General features: G+C 42.3%; 2 protein-coding genes across 2 annotated transcripts in view; one reads left to right on the top strand and one right to left on the bottom strand. All coding sequences in view use genetic code 11, as the record gives it.

Annotated features, from left to right (window-relative positions):
• Positions 1–1584: 1584 nt before the first annotated feature.
• On the bottom strand, positions 1585–16365 carry EGR_02321 (DNA-directed RNA polymerase III subunit RPC1; the record flags this gene model as incomplete). The annotated part of the gene is made up of 25 exons (XM_024491570.1): positions 1585–1748; positions 4146–4301; positions 6329–6439; positions 6868–6953; positions 8128–8179; positions 8287–8350; positions 8476–8544; positions 8844–9032; positions 9106–9585; positions 9695–9971; positions 10066–10187; positions 10357–10512; positions 11388–11774; positions 13028–13115; positions 13186–13435; positions 13702–13843; positions 13912–14109; positions 14302–14442; positions 14607–14939; positions 15021–15321; positions 15391–15575; positions 15629–15774; positions 15806–15965; positions 15998–16286; positions 16325–16365. 25 exons carry the CDS (start codon positions 16363–16365, stop codon positions 1585–1587), a joined length of 4587 nt encoding a protein of 1528 aa, XP_024354076.1.
• A 559-nt stretch (positions 16366–16924) lies between these two features.
• EGR_02322 (Serine/threonine-protein kinase MARK2) overlaps positions 16925–21435 on the top strand; it is a gene marked incomplete at both ends in the record, with an annotated part of 29028 nt that continues 24517 nt past the window's right edge. The window contains 3 exons of the mRNA XM_024491571.1: positions 16925–16995; positions 18545–19352; positions 19377–19404. Of these exons, the coding sequence (XP_024354077.1) occupies positions 16925–16995; positions 18545–19352; positions 19377–19404 (907 nt within the window). The remainder of the gene's footprint in view (positions 16996–18544; positions 19353–19376; positions 19405–21435) is intronic.

Here is a 21435-nt window from a genome sequence, read left to right on the forward strand (position 1 = left end):
AAGCACAGAAGGCACTTCAGTTGGTCATAAACTTAAATGTCTTCCCGTAACTGTAATAACTACCTCAGTCGCAACCGGGCCGGTCTGCAGACCTTCCCAGGTGAAATGTCATCCCCACTGAAATGCGCATGAATAAGCACCCGGCACCTGCTGTTGGCTTGTACTTAAGGTGGGGCATCACCATGGCGCAAGATGCCTAATTTGAATAATGACTCAGCTCGGCGTGGTGTCGGAAGCGTGAGTCACTAAGCCGGATCACGATGATTGCTGGTACTTGGATCTATATATCAGAGCTGAGGGCTAACCGGCATGCCATGTGACCAAGGCCTCCTCCACTTTATTAATGTAATTTTTTAAAGTTATTCTCTATAGGAGTTTGATCAAATTTTTGACCAAGGTAATGACTATTAAAACCCACCTTCCACATTAGCTGTGGTTGTAGGCGTCACCCACTGGTCCCACTTTCACCCACTATGAAGAGCTCGCAATTAAGTGTCTGGTTTCTCTCTGAAGACGTCACAATGTAACAGTAAAAGCTAACGATATTGTGCGTCTGGAGAATGCAAAAGTGCATTACTTCCTCAAGAAAAACTTCTTTAGCAGCTCATTTTCATAATTTTTGAAGCCATATCTGAGTGCAATATACCACGTCTACCTGTTGTGTTCAAGGGTGATTCCATCCCAGTGCCCCCACTTCGGGCAGCGCTGACTTTCAATGCTCGCAAATTGTTAATGGCAGATTTACTTTAGCTGAAACAGACGGGGCGCTTGAGCCGTGCCTTAATGCGTTCAGTTGTGCGGGTCCCAGAACTGCCTATGTGAGGGCCTATCTTTGTTTGCTCCTGTTACCCCCATAAAGCTGGTGTTGAGAATTTACGGTTGTAACCTGGAAAAGAAACAGGTTTACTTTGACGCTCTAAACCGACGAGTGGTATCCAAAGTCAAAAATGTGGCCACGAAAAACTCACCGTGCAGGAGAGAGCCTCCGCTACCTCTACTTGGTGACTCGGTGATGGAGGTAGAATGGGTAATGCATTAACTTGCACACAATTGCACCCACCGTTCATTTCATGGCATTCAGCGCGCTCTGCCTTGCCACAAACCCCGATCCTGTTTACGTTCAAATTCCAGGCTTTGGGTTTATAATGCTAGATTTGACTTGAACAGGAGGAGCAGTTGCGTACCGGAAGAGGAATAAATGACCCAAGTACGTAAGCACTTACTGGGCTCGCCCATGGTTATGCGTGGTGATAATCGTTCTCTGATAGAAGGAGGCTTCAAAAGTGATGAAAACGGATTGCTAAAGAGATGCCTTATGAGTGCTATGCATTCTCCAGGCGCGCAGTACAATTAGCCTGCATCATACACTAGTGCTTATCAAAAGTCGTGCGCTCGAAACCCTCCATATCAACTCCGAATCAAGTACAAAACAAGTACAAAAAGGTTTAGGGAATGATGAGATTCCGTGTTCAGGTAGCAAAAGGAGGAAGAGGATTGTTTCTGATGAGTAAATGCTGAGATTGCTAGCAACAGCGACAGCTTTGATTGCCCCACCAGGAAAATGGTTAAAGGGGAAAAAGGAGGTCACTCGACGAGATGGGGTAGGGTGGGATAGGGTGCTGATGGCTCCGCCGAACTTGGCCTCACCTCCACCCCCAAGCAGGCTTCATGAGAAGTGGAAAGAGCCACGTCTTGTGTCACATTGGTTTGATTGTAGGGTGACGACACTTGAACCACTTCTGCATAGGCTAAAACAAACATAACTGAGTGAGATGGCACAATTTCGTGAGGAAAGGTGCTTTATAGGAAAGGTGAGGAATGTAATAACATAAGTTGATACTTCAGCTAATTGAAGCAGAAGAACTGTTTTGAATTATCTAGGATTGCGTAATAATCTTAAATGAAAAGCTCAATTCTATGAAGCAATCACGTTGAGCCGCCCTAGTGATAATTGCATTTAGTATAGAAACAGTTTCATACACCAACTAACACTAATAAATTGTATCGTTGATAAGTAAATTGAACGCGAGCGGTTGATTACGCTGTGACAAAAGCTTCGTCCAGGTCCGTGCAATGCTTTTACCAGCCAAATCGTCGACGGGGTATTCCTATTTAGAACTCAATTATAAAACTGGTATCTGGGGCCAGGTGTGTGATGGCAAGGGTAAGTCAAGACCTTAAAATCCATGTTAGCGAACTGAATGCACACCACGGACGACTGAGTTGTTAGTTGTGCAATAGGGTACTGTTTCTGTGCTTTCGCACATACGCATAACTCATATGGCCGGACGACAGACGGGCCATAATTTCCTAGCTCACACCGAACAAACACAGATATGGAGTACGAATAGAAGACCACGTAAAAAACCAGTCCTAAGTTTCAGCAAAATTACCAAAATGCGGTAAGAACCACTTACGGCATTTACGAGCCCACTGCGATAAATTCTCGAGTGATTTCTTTTCACTCCAGTCTTACTTCGGTGTGGCCTTCCAAATCATTTAATTATCAGTAGACACATTAGGGAGGAACAAAAGTGCCTTCGTTGCCGTATGAAATAGGGCTGATGATAGGTATTTTCACATTGCCACGTGGGCAGGAGTATCGCCATCATATGCACATTTGTGCATTAAAACCATGTTCGTAGATTAGGAGGAGAATTAACAAGGACTGCAACGCACATGCTGATTTGGGATAACGCCTACACACTTTGCTGGAAGTGGTTGGCATAAAACGCCACAGACCTTAAGACATGATGGTAAACGATGGGTAAAGAACGACAAAGAGAATTGGCCCAACGTCCAACCCCAAAGTTTTACGATAAAATACCTTCTTTGTGTAAATAATTTTGTTACAGAATGTCAAACTCTACCTTTCGGGAGAATAACTAATAGGAAAACGTTTGAAATGCCCCACAAGCTCCCCACTGACAGTAATTGAAATAAAAGTAGCATAACAAACGATATGAAATCGAATCAGGAAAAAATGTGGATCATGGACTCTAAACTGATTACCAACGCGTCTAACGTAGAAATCAGCTAATGCTGCGCATTAAGGCAGATGAAGCCCAAATAGATGCTTTTATGGCAAAACCGTCCAAAATTGAAGTAAAGAGCTCTCGTGATGTAAAGAAACGCAGAAAAGATGGAACTATTTTATCCGGAACTTGATTCAACAGTCATGAACTGCTTCACGGTAATGCGCCTAATCATGGCAACTTTAGCGTTTAGCCACATTTACACGTAAACCTGCTTGAGCCAACTGGCGGCATTACGATGGTGTGACACACTTCAAGACCAAGAATACACTCCAGAGATGTTATTAGGAACGGTGACAAAAGAGCTTTGCAGTGGGAATGAATTGCTCTGGAAAGATGGTAATTCGGAGCATTCATTTCATTTAAACGTCATTTGGACAGCCTTACCACAAACTGCACTGTGCAAACGAAGGAGGTGGAGAGGGCATTTACGTGTCAAACCTGGATGTAAAACGAAAGTCTAAAGGATTAAACTTCCGGCTAATGGTGTTTGCATGAATTAAATTGAATGAATGTGATGCAAAGAACTTAAGCCCTGGAGGCTGACATTCCATGAGAACCCACACGAGCAAAAAAACGCGACCAGCTGCTGCCAGTGTGGTCACCAACAGCCATTAAAACTGATCCTTTTAATAACTAAGACTGCAATTTAGCCCTGCTTAAAAGCCCTCTGACCGGCTAGATTAATTAAAAGCATGTGTCCCAACGATATTTCCTACCAAGGTGACAATTTAGACTAACCAATTGATCAACTTGAGGGTCTAGAGTCAATAAAAGAAACCAAAATTCTCATTCCATCTACTGTTGTGAGATGGTGTTGAAAAGGAAAGAAGGGGGTTTCGTTCATTTAAATGGCATGCCTTCATGTTGCAGTTACTTTGAATTTACTCCCAAATGGTGTGGTCTATTGTTTTTCGACTAATGGATAAGAAATTGCACTATAGGGCAATATGAAAAAACAAAGTGAATAAAATAACCGGATTAGTTGTTTGAACTCAAAATAGCCGGTTATCAGAAAGAAAGGCTTACTATCAAAATGGTTTGATCTCATCCACACAGCATTCACGTACCGCTAAGACAGAAAGTAATAAAAAGAATTCCGCAGCTTACAGGGCGGAGCGGAGTCGGAGGGTGGGAAAGTTAGCTCCGTAGGAGGGTGCTGGTGTTGGGAGTGCGAAGAGGCGGAGGAGCGTGGAATCCGTGGAGTTGGCGCATAGTCCGGATTCGTGGGCGGCGGTCGAAGGAGGAATGACGAAACTTCAGCATCTATAAGACAAGATTAATTCACGTTAAACTGAAATTCCCTGTGGTAAACAGGTTTCAACGGCTTAAGTAGCACCAATGTAGACAGTTAATCGACATAGGGTCAAAAAGTGGATAAGACCGTGAATAAACCCCAAATGGTGGGATAATTGCTAGGGCTAATCGTTTTGTGAAACAAATAAAATGACAGAGGATGGTGAAGTTCATCGAAACAATTAGTCTAACGACCATCAGCAGCCACCAAATTTTATGAAATTTGGTGAAAGGTATAAAAAGTTGGCAATCTCTCATGAGTTTGTTGGGGAATTATGAAAAGAAGGCGATAGCATAAGATTTTTGGAGAAAAACTACGAATAATGCATAATGGTAAGAAGCTAAAATTTACTAGGACAGATTAGACGCAATAGGTTATGCTGGTAAAACACCCATTAATTCTTAAAAACCATGAAGATAACGACAGTGCTTCTTCCATTTGGAAGCCTTTACGGAAATTCGACTTTTACAATTACTAAGATTCAACGAAATAAGCACATGTTGGATAAACAATTTGTCTCGTGGCCAAATGCCCACACAATAAAATAAGCCGTTACGCGTTCAATTTTAGTGAGAAGTAGGGATGTCTGATAATTCGGATGTTTCAAACGTAAAAAGGTCACAGTCCCAACGTGTTTATACTTATCAGAAAACACAGAGGTGGGAGTATAGACTAACTGGTGACTTATTGCTAAAAGTGACCTATTTTAGTGCCGGAGCGCCTCATTTGGAACACGAATGGAGTGCTGTACGTTCACGTGATTTAAAGCGGCACAGGGCATACTACAGGACGCCATTGAAGGTAGGTAGCAAAAACCACTTAACTTTACGTGCATAGGAAAAAAAACACTTGATCTTTCGATCAAGGAAGCATATAGGTTCAGATGGCAAAGCCTGGTTGCCGGTGAACAAACACCATTTCATTCACGCAGTTTCCATGTCTTTTAGGACACTGATTAGCGATGCGAGTGGATTGGATTTTCACAGGAATACCTCGCGAGATCAGGACCACAAGTAAATAAGGAATTACGAACAGGAGTTTATTAATTTGCAGTTCTAATAGTTAATAGTTGGGATTTCTCGCTCAATGGCTTATTCTAAAATGCGACTTTTGTGGAAAGTTTCGCGACTAGCTACATTCATTTGCAGACACAGACACGATATAAAAGGTTCTTATGAGTCGAAACCGACACTGATGAGGCATGACCGACTGCATGAATTCGGCAGAGGACAGTACATCCACAAACCACTCCACAGCCTTGCATAAACATTTACACGCCCAGTTCAAACAAAAAAGTAAGTCCTAAGCAGCCCATTTGTCGAAAACCAATCAAACGCTCAGGAATTTCACAGAAGATGTAATTCGTTAGTTATGCAAGAGTGAAATATCAATATGCAATTCAGTAGGCATGGAACGATAACACCTGTAGGCGTATGTGACATCGTATCCTACGTAAAAAGCCATTATTTTGACTTACTGAGACCAGTTAAAACCAAGTCATGACCATTTTATACGACATTGCAAAAAAATCAAAAAGGAAGCAAATGACCTGTTTATCAGCAGCACATATTACAAAGTGCGCCTGATAATGTGGAAAGTGCCTCAAAGTTTAATAAAGCATAGAATTTTACAAATCTACTAGCATACATAATAACGTGCATAAGGGAGCGGGTAACCTCATACTTGCTAAGAGACACTATTTGACTAAAATGCAAAGATGCTTAGGTTTTCGATCACAATAGATTTGTGAAATTATATTTAGGAATCATGTTAAATGGTATCGGCTAGCTTGCAAGCTACCTGTACCCTAATGAGCCAAGTAGTGAACACGAAATAACATAAAAGTAGTCTAACGGAAAGACTACGTGTAGGATACGACAGTACCTTTGAACGATCGAGCGAGTCAGGCTACAAAAGTATGAATTACCAGAGGTATTTTTTGTGAACACACTGAAATAATTCGTGGGAATAGACAAAATATAGCTATGGAACGAACCATCAGGATGGTGGACAATTGGGGATGGCCTGTGGTGGCGCACTTTCCGCTTTGTACAAAGGTAGCATGATACACAGGCAATTCCAATGACTGTAACAATGAGCAGACCACCTAAACAAAAGTGGCGAGTGTTAGCGGTCAGACTATACTAACCGACTGTGTTAAAAAGTAGTATATACTGTAAATCGTTCGCATTAGCACCGAAAGCACTCAACGGGGGATTTGTAAAAGGATCAGAAATAGGTCTACAGCAAAGAATGGTGTGCTTTTCGTCTCCAAAAAACTTGTACAAGAAAGACTGAGTGACACTAAAACGCGAGAACTAACGATAAACTTTAAAAGAACAATAAGCACAGATATGTAAATAAGCATAGCGCAGAGTTGCCCGGAATGAAAGGATAACATACTACTTATTTACTTGCAAGACAAAAGACAATTGAGGTTAGCTGAGATTGAGACAAGCATGTATCAGCAAACAAATGATACGTCTGATTTCAGACTAAAAAATTATGGATGTACTAGCTGCTGCGAGTACATACCAGCAAATACAAGAGCCCAAAACACAGGCGTAAGTTCGCCAAAATCCAGAAATTCCCTATCGGCCACCTCTCGCTTCATCGCCAGACTACAAAATCCAAGCAAAACCGGAGAATCCCACAAGGGATGATATCGATAATATTAGCGCTAAAGCGGCAAAGCCAACCAGCATTGTCACAGGAACACATACAAACGATAGTGCTTCATTTGCAATTCAGCTTCTTATGGAACTAATAATTCATAGCAAATACTCCTCTCGCAATAAGTAAATAGAGAGTTTATAGCACTTAAATATCCATTCCGAAATGACTGGCCTTATGCATTTTTATTATTTGCTCAAAATTGAGATGAACATCAGGCATCATTTTACCAAAAAATGGTTTGCGTATGTTTTTCACGAATAAAAGCCTCCGATATACACTGATTTGGCGTTTAAATTTCCTTCATTTAGTCTTTTATATTGTTGATATATTGTATCGACCATTAAATTGAAATAACTCGTAGTGTAAGACCATGCGCTGCAAGCGCCGTAGCTCATAGACCTTTCTACGTTTAAATGCTTATTAAGGACCGTATATTTTTCGGTTGCCACTGCAACACGCTCCCCAGTAGACCCTTCTCATATGCATAACCCACCAGCATGCTACGAACGTGGATTCGCTCGGACTAGATAATCAGCGACCCGTCTAACGGCTTGTGACTCAGCCACCCAGCACCAATATAGCCGCACACCCATCAAAACCCTAAAGGGGAACCTCTCCACCTTTGCCACAAACCAATCCGATAAGCAACGGAACTTCAGGTGAGTGGTGCGACCCCCTCCCCCCGCACTCTCCTTCGTTGAGGTAAAGTGACACAGGACTTTTATACTCGAGGTCACAGATTGCCAAGGAGACTGTCGTGATGAATGTTATTAAATTACAGTATAATGTACACTTGATGCTTCTCCCACATCATTTTAGACTTCATCCAGTAACGTTGACTTGGTATCCTGATCCACCTTCGGCTGCCACGTAGAAAACACACATCAGTTAAGGAGACAACAGCAGCGACAACCTACAGTAAAGCAGTTTTTACCCAAAGTTTTTAATCTCATCGTCGCATTACCATCAGGGATACTTTAACCTCTAGCTTGGAAAAAAATGTAGATATCATAAACTGAACAACGTCTAGTAACTTGCGGTATTAAGTGCTCTGCAGTTTAAATGCCAGCTAAATCCACTGGAAATTTAAAAGGATATCATTTCCCGAGGAGATCAAACGTTCCTGTTCCAATACGCGTATGATTGCCGACGATAATGCTCTCAGTCACCCCTATAGGGGGAGAAATATCAATGACATCGTCGTTTCAAGGAGAAAATACACGACATGGAGCTTTTGACACAGACTGTGCCAAAAATACTTAAAGGATAGTTTATTACCTGATAATGTATCATCTTGAGCATGATACGCGGCCTCGAAGAGGTGGTCGCCGGTCCGTTCAAACTAAAAACGAAAGTAGGACTAATTCGGTTCTTTTTTCTTACGCCCAGAAAAGCTTACTTTAAAGTAATTTAAGTAGCTGTTTAGGAACAGGAAAACCAAAAAATATAGGGACAATCAAAACCCACTGAGGCAAGACAGAGCACACTGTTTTTCGCTTTTGCCATACCACTACGCTGATAACCGTAGATTTCGCCCTGAAATGAAATGCGGTAAGTCCAGTTTACTGTTATAAATGCAGATGGCAAACTCAAGCTATCATACTATTGCATGGAGTTTCATGGATGATTCACTATAACGATTGTGACGCTAATTTTATTAAAAAGAAGCAAAAACAAAACAACAGTAGAGGATATTAGCCTTTACAATAACGCTTTGAGATTGATAACAAAAGTATATAGCTACATCCCATCAAGGAACAATCTGATGGCCATAAATGTTCTAAAGGCTCCAAAACAGCAACAAAATAAACACCCATAGTAAAGATGAAACCCACCCTATTGGCCATGAGATCGGCGAGGAGCATGACATGGCGGATGTTGACCTCAACGCCGTGTCCCTCCATAACTGCAAGGAGTTCGTCCATGACCACGCGACGTGCTGCCTCCACGCCCAGACAGCGCTCCACTTCAAGAATGTTGTTGCTCCGCGTCGCCTCTGGCACCACCCCCGGCACACACATTACCTGCATAGTAATCGACGCAGTGCGAGAAGAGGAACGGATGCTTAAACCCCCCCCCCTAAGCAGAATGCCTCACCTCTCTTAGTTTCGCACCCTCCACGAAAATATTATGTCTACCGTCTTTGTCCTCCTGTATCACTACCCGAGCCACGCCAGGGATGCCTTTGACAACAACAACCTCGAGCATCTGAACGAGGAGTTCCAGACGATTCATATCAGCGGGATAGATGCTTAGGTGGGTGTCGGAGAAGGTGACACGCGAGAGCTTAAGTCGTCTTGTACTCCAACTAGCGTTGCGCACTGCGTTGGCCACCTGTGCCGCGGTAATTTCGCGACGCGCCATCCGCTTGACATCCAACTCCACGCGTACGCACACTTCGTCAGGCGAGAGGCACTGGCGTAGGCGAAGCGCTATGTCCGCCAATCGTGTCGGCTCTATCAACAGCTTCACACGACGCGCCAGGGTCGCCGAAGTCGGGTCTGTTATTGTCACGCTCAACAGCGGGGTACGTATGTTCGCCACTGCGTTTACTATCTCCCGCATTCGCGGTACACCCTTCAAGACAAAATAGAAGGCAAGGTAAATCACCAAGGAAGCATGGAATTCATTCCTTTTTCAAGGTGGTTTGAAATCAGTGAATGATAAGCGCATAAGTACTTTTCACCTGCGTAATGTTCATGCTAGCGACACCGGCAAAGTGGAAGGTCTTGAGAGTCATCTGAGTAGCAGGTTCACCGATGGACTGACCGCAGAGAGCGCCTACAGCAGTACCCGGTTCGATGAGAGCTCTTTCAAATTTCTTCTTCACGCGCATCAGGAAGAGGCGCAGCTGGGTACGTGTGAGACGTTGTGGCTCCGCTTCCACACCCACCGTCACCTCCGCCAACCTCGAGCCTCGCGCCAATCGCATTTTCGGGAGGACCTCATTCATGAAAAACGTCCTGTGCCAAGTATGCAAGTAGAGTGGTTCAATCAACAAGTATTTGTTGCACAAACTCAATGTGGGCAACTAAGTGTTTGTACGATTAAACCAACCTGATGGAGGTGGGGAGAGCTTCGTCGACGTCTTTGAAAGCAGGGAGACGTAGAGCAGCATTTATGGCAATTTCTACCTCGCTAGCGGTCATTGAGGGCTCTGAGCGGCACGGTGAAATGCCCTGACAATGTAGAAAAGAAATTTACTTGTATTACCAGTCAGCTTTTAAACAGATTTCAATGCGCCTACTCATCACGAACCAATAATAGACTGACTGACGCCAGTTCGCCGTCCAGAATCGACTTAAAATGAAGTTACGCTTTGTCTTTTTAAAATGTAAAGGTAGTCACCTTAATATTAGCCAATTCGCGTTTGAGATCAGCGGGGAAGTTTTCGACTTCCATTTCCCCAGGATCCAGTCCATCTGAGCCGTATCGAAACTGAACAATGTCACCACGGCTGTCACGCACTGTTCCATCGTAAGTCACTGTCAGGTCCTCGAGGAACTAAGGGAAGGAAGCAGACACTGATGATGATGATGGCACGTATCCTCAGCAATAACAGGAACAGAGTCTACGTAATTCTGGTAATATTCTGTACTGTGAATATAGGGAATTGACATTTTTCATTGTGCAAGTGATGAAAAGCAAATTAATGCGATTGTTTGAACCAAAATCATCACTAATGCAGTGTGAGATTTCAAGTGATGACAATTATTCCATAGTAAGTCTGTGAAAGAGAGATGTGATCAGTATCCTAACAACCGGTGCTGAAGTTAATAATAATATGAAAGTCCAAATACGCATGTAAATTCAACTGCTGCGCTCTGTGGAAACAAAATTTGACATTAAAATAGTGTCATACAAACAATGCAGTTGCAGTTAAATCTCTTTTGCAACGCATATTTCAGAAATAAAAAGGCATGATGCCAAGGCACTTAAATTCCAACCTAATACCTCGTTCCCCGCTAGCATTCAAATCATCTTATTTACCCTCTTATGAACTATTTTTGAAAACGTCGTAGGTATGATTGCAAAATAGAAGCGAATGTTAAAGTAAATGGTTTGTCTAAACGTAGCCGCCTCTTTCCACCTGCGCTCTTATCAATAATAGTACCTGCTCATATTAATTGAATAGAGGGTAGTTTCGGATACCCGGGGATGACTTGACCGCTCCGTACTAATTTTTAACCACCCAAATTTCAAAAAAATGTAGCAGGATGGTCTCTAAATCGCCAATCTGATTCCTAGCCAAACCAATGCTGTAACAGTCCATGGATGGGTGCGCTATGATTTACCCATGATCGATTAGAACAGAAAAAGAATCAAGGAAGTGACTTCGTGAAGTCCCACAGCTGTAGAAAAAAAGAGGGGTGGCCTACCTTGACGAGACGTCGCTGCATGTATCCAGTATCGGCGGTTTTAACAGCAGTGTCGGTAAGACCCTCACGACCGCTCATGGCGTGGAAGAAGAACTCGTAGGGTGTAAGGCCAGAGTAGAAGCTGTTGCTCACGAAGCCCTTGGCGGCGGGGGTGCGCGAGCCCGGCGGAAAGTGAACAAGACTGCGCACTCCGTTGAGGCAGTCGGGGATGCGTCGACCCCCGATGATCTGCTGGCCTACGCAAGCAATCATCTGGGAGATATTGAGGAAGGAGCCTTTCGAGCCCGACTGAGCCATCACCAGTGGTGAGTTGGAGGGGTGCAGAGTGCGCTTGCATACAGATCCCGCCTCGTCGCGAATCTTCGACAATTCTTGGCTTAAATTTGCCTACCGGTTTGAAATTGACGATCAATCAGCGTGATAACTCACACACTTCCAGTTCTGAGGATAAGGAATTTGACGCCGGAAACAATAGTAACGCCAAAGTGAAAACTGTTCATGCGTAATACGCTATGGATTTTCGAGTGAGCAATCAAAGATTATGATTGGAAATTGCCGACAACGCTTCATATAGGCAGTTCAAACTCATAGCAGAACGGCTGACAAAAGACGTGCAATAGCCATCTCACACTAAATGGAGAGTCCTCGAAAGTACGTAACAAAGACGAACCACTATTTCACAATGCAGCAATAGTGTATGGTAACAGTACACACAAACACAATTCTACCCCAGTAAGCGTGAATTAATGATGGGTAAAAATGCCCCGATGAGGACGACGGTAAAAGAGAAGCAATGTTTAAGAGGCTCAGTAGCTTCCGATAGTATATCGCTTGAGCAAAGAGGAAAGCGGGTAATGCATCACAAATGAAATACAACGTAGTTTCACCCGCTTTGACAGATACGCTAAATTTTCTCCAAGGTGGATTCAATTTTTCGCCGTACTTTACTAACATTTAAACATTACCAAGGGCCTTGGCGATATTATTTAGGTCCGTGGTTTGCCGCCTCCCAAACCGTTTCAGAAACATAGGTTTAAAAATCCTATTCAAGTCATTAGTACCTTGTTTAAAAGAGTCGTTGATAAAGACAAATTCAACACTACCTAAGAATCAAGTAGATGTCACTCGAAGGTCTGGGTAGGATTGGTGGGAATAAGTCTGCCAGTAAGTTAAGCTATACATTGTACAACACAATTTCCTTCAAATTAGTCGAACTTAAAAAATTAGTATTTGGACACTATTTTCGCATAATTCACGGAGTATCGTCTAATGTAGTAGTGGGTAAGTCGTTGAAACAGCCACTTCATTTATTAACCGGACCGTTGCCATTTCCTCAAATGAAAACTCAACTTCGTGGTCGTGTATGGATCAGATGAAAAAGCAGCTTTTAAACAAGTTTTGAAGGTCGAAAAAAAAAAACAGGCAAAGTGAATTACAACAACAGGATACTCTCAAAATCCAAAAAAAAGTTTTGTCGCAAGATTTTCACCATTCTATCATCACAGCACCAAACAAGAATGTTCACGAGAGCGATACTAAGTTTTAAAGTAGTCGCGAGCGAACCCATTTATTAAATGATAAACAAATTTGAAATCTCGTTCGCCATTTCCGTTTTCACAATAATTCATGGATGAACTTACCTCCAGTGTCTCCTCCGTACTGCATCCAGGATTGCAGGAGAGCGTATTAGTCTCGTACTGGTGAATGTAGTGATCACACTTCGCGAATCTGTAACGGCAAAAGAAAACATAATGTAAGCCAGTGGGAACAGTCCCTGTTGAGGCGAACCGATCCTCACCCTTGATTAATGAGTTTCTGCTTAGCAGCCACGAGTTTGGCATCAGGTGTGACCTCCCCAATGCCGATGGAGAAGCCGCGATTGGAGAGGTAGAAGAGGCCGATACGCGAGAGGCGCCACATTGCATCCGCGCAGGCTTCCCCACCAAAGTCGCGCAAGATGGAGTAGAAGATGCTCGACTTGCTCCCACTGCCCAGCAGTTTCTTATCCATGCACCCCGCCAACAACTCACTATTGTCTATTACCACAACTGCAACAAAAAAGATTTGGATATCAACCACGACTTCCAAGAACTGCAAACTTCTGGTGTGAGCGCTGACTCCCACAGCCACTATAATGTCTGTTCACATTCAAAAAAAAACAATTTAATAATCAGTATCCGGGGAATTTGACAAGCTCTTTTAAGGCATCTCATGAAAGCGCTTGTAAGGTATCGTTGAGGAAATCAACGCTATACTTCATTAAAAAATATCAGCGTAGATCACGAAACAAATTAGTGGTAAAGTGTTCACTTACACCCATCGTTAGGACAGAGTTCCTCCTGCCTACCCAAGTAAATCGACTTCGTCGGCACACGGAGGTTTATTTTAACCTCATTGGAGGGATGAGGTGACATTATCAGACTGAAAATTTGTTTCCCTGTCCACAGTTTCACGGGCTAGGAAATTGATAAAACGGGAATTAAGAATTAACCATGCGTCGCAAGTTCCACGATCGCAAACTCACCCAGAGAACGGCTGGTGTTGGTAATTGGATTTCACGGCCAATGTGCGAGCCTGCCACGAGCTGGCAGGCCAATTGACAAGCCTGATCGAAGGTGAAAAAGACGTCCTTCAGGGTGAGCACGTGAGTGGCTGTGATCAGATCCTGTATAGGAGATATCAGAGGCTCGCCGTTTTTTGGACTGGCAATATTCCGAAGGGACTAAAATGAAACACAATAGACGTACATCAAAACAATCACAATAAAGTAGGTCGTCAATGGAACAAAAGACCCTTATTAATAGTGAAACTTACCATTTGTTTCTCCCTCAAGAAGACTTACAAAAGAAATATAAAATTTCGAAGAACTCAAACAAAACTTATGCAAACTAAAGGTGAAATAAAATTAACTTACAAGCATAAGATGTTTAGCTTCAGCACGAGCTTCTTCAGTTTGCGGTAGATGGATGTTCATTTCATCACCATCAAAATCGGCGTTGAAAGGTGGACAACAACACGGGTTGAAGCGAAACGTTCTGTTAGCCATCACGACAACCTATTTAAGTCATTTAACTTCTTTTACAAATGGCCACGGAAAAAAGCATTCAAGGGACATTCAAATTCTCACTGTTACCACTCTAACAGATTAAATCATGCAGTAAAGAAATATAAGGACAAGAACACAAACAATAAGACAAGTAGTGGCATTTAACAGCATACTTTAAAGGCCTGCATTGATACACGATGGAGGGAGGGTTGACGATTAAAGAGGACGATGTCACCGTCAATGAGATGTCGGTCGACAGTATCGCCAACGCGAAGAGACTTGGCCACACTTTCGCGAACCTTGAGACTGGCTAAAAACTTTTTCACAACATCAGGCTCCTTTGATGACTGATCTGATCTACTGCTGTAGGCCTTATATCTAACAAAAAGGGCGCCCGGATGCTTATAAGGCCCATTCAGCACAAGTGTCCGAAGAAACTCCAAATTGAATTGGGTAACGCGCTCCGGGTAGGTAAGAAGCTTTGCACAGTAGTCGGGAACGCAGACCTAAAATGATTGTATGGAAGGTACAAATAGGAGTAGACACTGTTTCATTTTACATGCCTCTGTGGGAAATAAATAACTGACCTCATCGATGCTAAGATTGGGGTCCGGAGAGATAACTGTGCGGGCGGTAAAATTCGTTCTCTTTCCCAACAAATTACCACGGAAGCGACCGTGTTTGCCGGATAAGCGTTGCAGCAGACCTCGCACAAATTTGTGATCGTGTACAGGTGGAAGTCCAGAAAGTTGGGAGTTGATAAGACGGGCGACTTCCGAATGAAGATTGTCGAAAGAGGCTATCAAATCTGGCTCCGAAAGGTCCTCCTCCAGTGTTGCTGCCTGAGTTAATATCCATTGATACATTTGAGTCAAATCGTCTTCATTTCTAAACATTCAAAGCACTGCTTAAGTCTCACAATATATGGGCGCAGTTACACAACTCTAGAGCGCTTACGTTCCATTTTTCACTTCAGAAACGACTGAAGGTCTAATTGCACTTGGAGGAACAGGAATGCGTTCAAGTATTAGATTTCGAGGGTGAGAAAACCACTCAGAGTCAAAGGGCATCAAAATTAAAGGAAGATCTTGAGTTGGAATCTTTGAAAAAAGCTCTAAGACACGTGACGGTCTTATTGCAACCTATAATAGGAGAATTATTTTAACCGTTAGGACAGTCCCATACTTGAACCCACCACACACTTCCGAGCCAAAGTAAGAACTTCTGGATTTTCTTCAGCTCCATTCGCATACTTTGTTAATTGCTTATCTACTTTTCTAGCAAGACTTTTTGATGTATCATAAAGAACATATGATAAACCATTTCCTTTCTTGATAGTACCTGAAAAATGATTATGAAAGATTGGGCATACCATTGGCAGCATTACAATAGGGGCAAATTGTTGTTCGACTGGCTAGTTTGTGCAAAACTTTACGCAGCATTTTCTTCTGTATGTATTCCAGATTAGAATTAGAACAAATGGGTAAATAGCGACTCTTAACTTGATCGGACAAGAGCACCCGCGAACAATTCTGAACCAATACGACACTACTGCTTAACTTACCTTGCAAATACATTGCAAGATCTTCACTATGTGCCAAAGATAGCCAACATGAAACACAGGCATGGGAAGATCGAAGTATCCCCAATGTCCAATACAAGTCTGGTGGTCCAAACCACAAGTATCGCACAGTTCGTTACGTTTCGTAGCACCAAGCTTAGAATCAAGAAGACCATAATCAAGAGATCTTCCGCCACCCTCACTCTCCTTGTAAAGAAGACCTTTAAAAATAGGGACATGTGCAAGGCGTTCAATGTCCCACTCTGTGGCCAGATGGAAGCGAATGCTTTTGCTAAACCACAATTAAAAGATCGCTTCAAAATAACTTACATCGTTCTAGGAACTTCCGGAGGTCGATAAAAATCCTTCATTTTGAGGAAACAAAAACCATTGCGCAGATGCGCTACAAAATGCACACCAAGGGGAGTCCAAAATAGCGCTAGAAGATACGAACACTATAAATCAATGAATAATATAAGGACAAGGGTTGCAAAACTCCACCAAAAAGAAGTTAGGCCAACTTATGTTGCAGAAAAGTTAGGTTCCTGAAGAAAAATTTAGCCGATAATTTTTGAGAATATTTGTATCTGGTTATAAGCTCTTCAATGTTCTTTCGCATGAAAATCTCAAAAAAGGGCTATGAGTAACTTCTTAAAGATATTTTTTACTGCAGAAGGCACCAATCCTTACCCAGCAAATTTTGCTTTAACCTCTGCTTTTACTTTATACACAAGCATATATCCTTACCAACTACATTTAACGGTACATTAAAAACTAAAAAACCTTACTTCTTATTTGGTAGAATCAGTTGTTATGATACTGGACAGCCATTATTTCTAATTTGAGGGCATGGTTTAAATATCATAGATCGTAGACTGAAAAATACGCTTGAAAGTGGGCGCCCGCTTGTCTGTATCTTACGAGGATCGCATGGCTCTTTTGCACGACAAACGTATACGCGTTATGTATACTATATTGCATTGCGAAGTATTTTGGAAATGGTGCGCGATTATGCATATATTTTGATTAAACTACCGTCAGCTTAAGCTATTTATGCCATCGATTTTGCAAGCGTATCATCTAGCTGTGTTAAAAATAGCTTTTGTTTAAAAATTTATTGTATATGCATGATTATAATGCGAAAAATATTTTTTTTAAATATCCTTACTCTTTTACTAAACTAGAAACGCAATGAAGTTGCGTGCCCTCAAGGCCTTTTTGCTTTGAAGTTTCCTAGTGAGTGTTTTTGTTGCTCCTCTGTTTTGTGTCGAATGTCTTACGGTTACTTTGATTTTACATCCTCTCAGTGCTCTTCAGGTGTTTTTGCTGGAAACAGTCTTCCTCTTGCACCTAATTGATTTGATTTCCAAGGGTTTAGCACTTTATGTGTGACATCGCTTAATCGTACATTTTCTTATTATGCTGTGGTTCTTGACACCCGATTTTTACACCTCAACATCAAATCTTATTGATTTTTTATAGAAACTCACTGGCGAATTTTTTAGATTGGTGACTACCTTGATGTTAGTACCTTACTTAGTTTGGGTTTGTTTACCTTTCTAACGCATGTAACAGTAATACTTTGCCTTAAGAATGATTATACCTCTTGGCAAAGTACGTTTCATTTGTCTGCCGTGTTTCTTTGGACCCATTTTATTTCTGCTTTAATCCCAACAGCAATATTTTTGGGAACGTGGCATTGTGATACTTCTTCGGTAATGGCTCACCTGTGTTAAGGTGGTTTTTGTGCGATTACTTTTTCTAAGCTGGTCCGTTTTTTGGGTATCTTGGCCCTTACTTTTCCTAACTTTGAGTTTCTAACCTCATCTTATTCTCTTTCAACGTTGGTATTTACTTGTTAGATGTGATTGAAACCCGGTTACTGTCCTTTTTGTAATTGTCTCTCATTTATAGGGCATTTGACTTTGGCAATTGCTGCTTATTTGTTTATAAAAAAGAGATTTGGTTTTAATGCGATTAATTTGAAGTACCCACGCATTGTTCATCATGCGATAGCTTGGCTGTTGCTGTCCACCTCTACGAAATTGGTTTAGCGTAGGTTTTGTTCGATATGAGGTTATTATGTCATGTTAGACTTAATTAAGATTTTTCCATTTTTATTTTTTCTATAAGAGTTTTCTACAAGTTCCCCGAGTTGGTCAGAATTGCCATTTAAGTTTTACCCACCTCTGAGCAAAGTACTTGCGTTTTATCTAATCAAATGAAAAGGTTCTAGATTTTAACTTCATTTGAATGGCTTTCTCGTCATCAACATTTCACGTTTGCACTTATATAAGCAGGATTTTTTAAGAAAGAAAGTATCTGACTGAAATAGTCACCTTTTTTTAACGTACATTGTTTTATGCCTGTGTAAGTGCTCCAGCTGCGTATTTTTTGTTCATTCGGCCCGTCCAACCAAAATTAACGCTGGTACTTAGTTCTTACCATTTTTCCTCCTAATTATACCATTCAGCACTTGATGGGATTCATTCGCTGTACTTGCGCACTTTATTCAATAATTTTATAGATAGGCACTATTTGAGTCTGCAGTTTGGAAGCATTACTGCCACTCTCCGACCTCGAATTCGGGCATGGTGTAATGCTTTTACTGGAGAATCCAAAATCAGGTTCTTTTATGTATCCCTACTCGTCTGCTGCGCCCTCAAATCCCCCTGTGGTGGTCACACCCGATTCCGATTCCACGAGTGCCATGCTCTTGCCAGGACAGCCGCAGTCGCCTACTGCGATGCTCTATTCTCCACCAGCTTATGCCTCTGGGCCTTCCCAACAAAAACAAGCCTATCTCAACAATAGCGGTGGCAATGGCGCCACTGGCCCTGCGGCCAACAGCGGTGTCAATCCCAGCACTACTAATAATGGTGCTATGTTGGATATAATGTCTCACTCCTTGATGCAGTCCCCGAGCACTCAACAGGCCAATAGCAACACCGGAAGCTTCTATTGTTGGCCCCCTCCTCCCGGTACGGGTGCACCTGCCTCCAATGTGGCCACTGCACGACTGCCCCACCTAACCCAGAGAAGAGGAGGTGGTGGTGGTGCAGCCTACAGGATCTCCTCCCAGAACCCCCCTTCCGACTTCTCTCACGCCCAGTACTATTTCCGACAGCAGCAGCAGCAACTGGCTCCGCATAAGGCGGCTAGTGAGACCGGTGGCTACGGCTGTGTTCCCAGTAAGCTCATGGGAAGTGGAACTTCCGCTACCACCACCAGTGGCAGTAGCAGCAGCAATAATTGGAAGGAACGACCACATGTGGGGAAGTATAGCCTGATCCGCACCATAGGCAAAGGCAACTTTGCCAAGGTCAAGCTAGCCCAGCATGTGACAACGGGCATGGAGGTAAGCAATCCTCTTTTTATACAGGTAGACCAGTGTCTAACAGCTTTCCCAGGTTAGTTTCTACTCTAGAAGTAAGGTTTTGTATGAGGAGAATGAGAAGGAGAAAGCAAATAATTGGCAAACAGGCGTAATAGTGTATGTATGTGCCTTTGCGCAATTAAGTCCTTTTGCGTACCCATCCCCTTCTTCGTTTTCGCCTTTTGTGCTACTCATTCATTTATTCGGAGAGTAAATGCAGGTTTGACTCAATTTCAGCAGAAGCTTGCCGTAAACGGACCTCTGCAAAAGCTTAGAGACAGTAATGGTGGGTGAGGAAAGCGGCACACCATCAACGGAAAATGTGGCGAATCTCAGAGCTTATGTGCGAACGTTTAGAACCGCGCCTTTGCAAAGTTTCACTTGGGTTCAAAGTCCTCATAAGCATCAGATTGTTAATAATTAAATCGTTGCACCGTATGAATGTGTGTTATCAGTTTTCTTATGATTTAATATTGCGTACTTTTTCACATCTCTCAAGTTCCAGTCTTTATAAATTTGCGCAATTTTGCTTGCTGATATCGAGTCATTTCTTTTGAAAGTGAAGTTTGGTTGTGAATCTAATTTGATATGGCTCTTTTCTGCGCTTTCTCAGACTCTTTATCATACTTTTATGAGCCTTATTTTTTCTGCGATGATATGGGGAATTTTATGTTCAATTTTTACATGTTTCGTCTTTACGAAACAGTCCCAGCTCCACCGTTTACATATTTGTCAGCTCAAGTTTTCGGCCATTGTGCTTCGGTACCGTGTATTTTTACATGGCAGAGAGTGGGGAATTTTGGTGTTTGCGTACTTCATAACCATCGCTTTAACTGCTCCCTTTGACTAACCTTTGTTTTCGTTAGCTTCAGGTTGTCTGCTGATTGCCAAATTATTTATCTTGGCCACCTACTTTGAACCATTTATCAGATCTCAAGCTATAATAGATTCCCATAGTACATCAATTAAATGTAAAATGTTTTTTTAATAATTTGGGTTTTTCTTTTTCCATTCAACTTCCTTGGTGTGCATAAAAATGTTCAAAAGCTGTGGCACCTCTATCGGCTAATTTCCTTTTTCCCACTTTAGTTGTATCTTGTCTTAAAACTGTCCACTCAAGGGAAGGAGTTGAAGTGATTGATGCGTTTCCGCAGTAGTCACTGATAGGTGTGGATGGATAGACTCATACGTCTCCGGACTCTGTTGTCAAATTTCAATTGAGTGTTCTCGAGCTAACCATTTTGCTCCACCTTTTTATGTTTAAAAGTGGATCTCAATATTCTCAAATGTTAAGTAATGCACTCAACATATTAAATATAGCCCAATCAAACTGTTGAATGAGGGGCTCGTTAAATCGTGTTATTGGTTCTCGTTAGTCAAAGTACCCCTTTCTCACCGCAGCGAACCTCCCAATGGTCATTTCAATTTTCAAGGCATTATTTAAATTTCTTTCCGCGTACTTTCTACATGACTCAATTTGAATTTCATTTACGTGTAAAAAATCTTTCTCAAACGATCACTGCTACGCAAAAAAATTTGCAGTAGAGCCAGTACAATCAAATGAATACAGAGCTCGGGTTTTCTTAGGTAATCAAAGGCATAAACAACCGTCGGTAAAGATTGAGCGTTCGAGAGCGGATTTGTTGTTTTCTTTCCCAAAGTACTGTCTGATATTAAGAGTGGTAATTCCTGTGCAGAGTTTAGGCATTCCAAGGGAGTTCGTGACGCGTAAGGCCAGCAAAATGTGAAAAGTGGGAAGCATTGGCGAAGCAAAAATTCTGCGCGTTGTTATATCACCTAGTCGCAGATAGGCGCACCGAACGTCGATTGAATTCATCTTCACTTTGCAAAAAGGTTAATACCGACGTCTTTCACTCATTACCTCTTCCTTGGGGGCTTGTCTTTTCGCCTCCTGACAGCGAAAATACTTTAGCCTTAAGGCTTTCCATTGATTCCAGAAGAAAAACCTGGTTTGCTGTTTACTGCAGAATGGTTTAGATGGAGTCAGCTTTAACCATTTTTCCCTTGCCATGGGTAAGCTCTGCAGAAATTCTGCAAGCACTGG

The sequence above is a fragment of the Echinococcus granulosus genome (genome assembly GCF_000524195.1).
Source record: "Echinococcus granulosus chromosome Unknown EG_S00010, whole genome shotgun sequence".
Taxonomy (NCBI): domain Eukaryota; kingdom Metazoa; phylum Platyhelminthes; class Cestoda; order Cyclophyllidea; family Taeniidae; genus Echinococcus; species Echinococcus granulosus.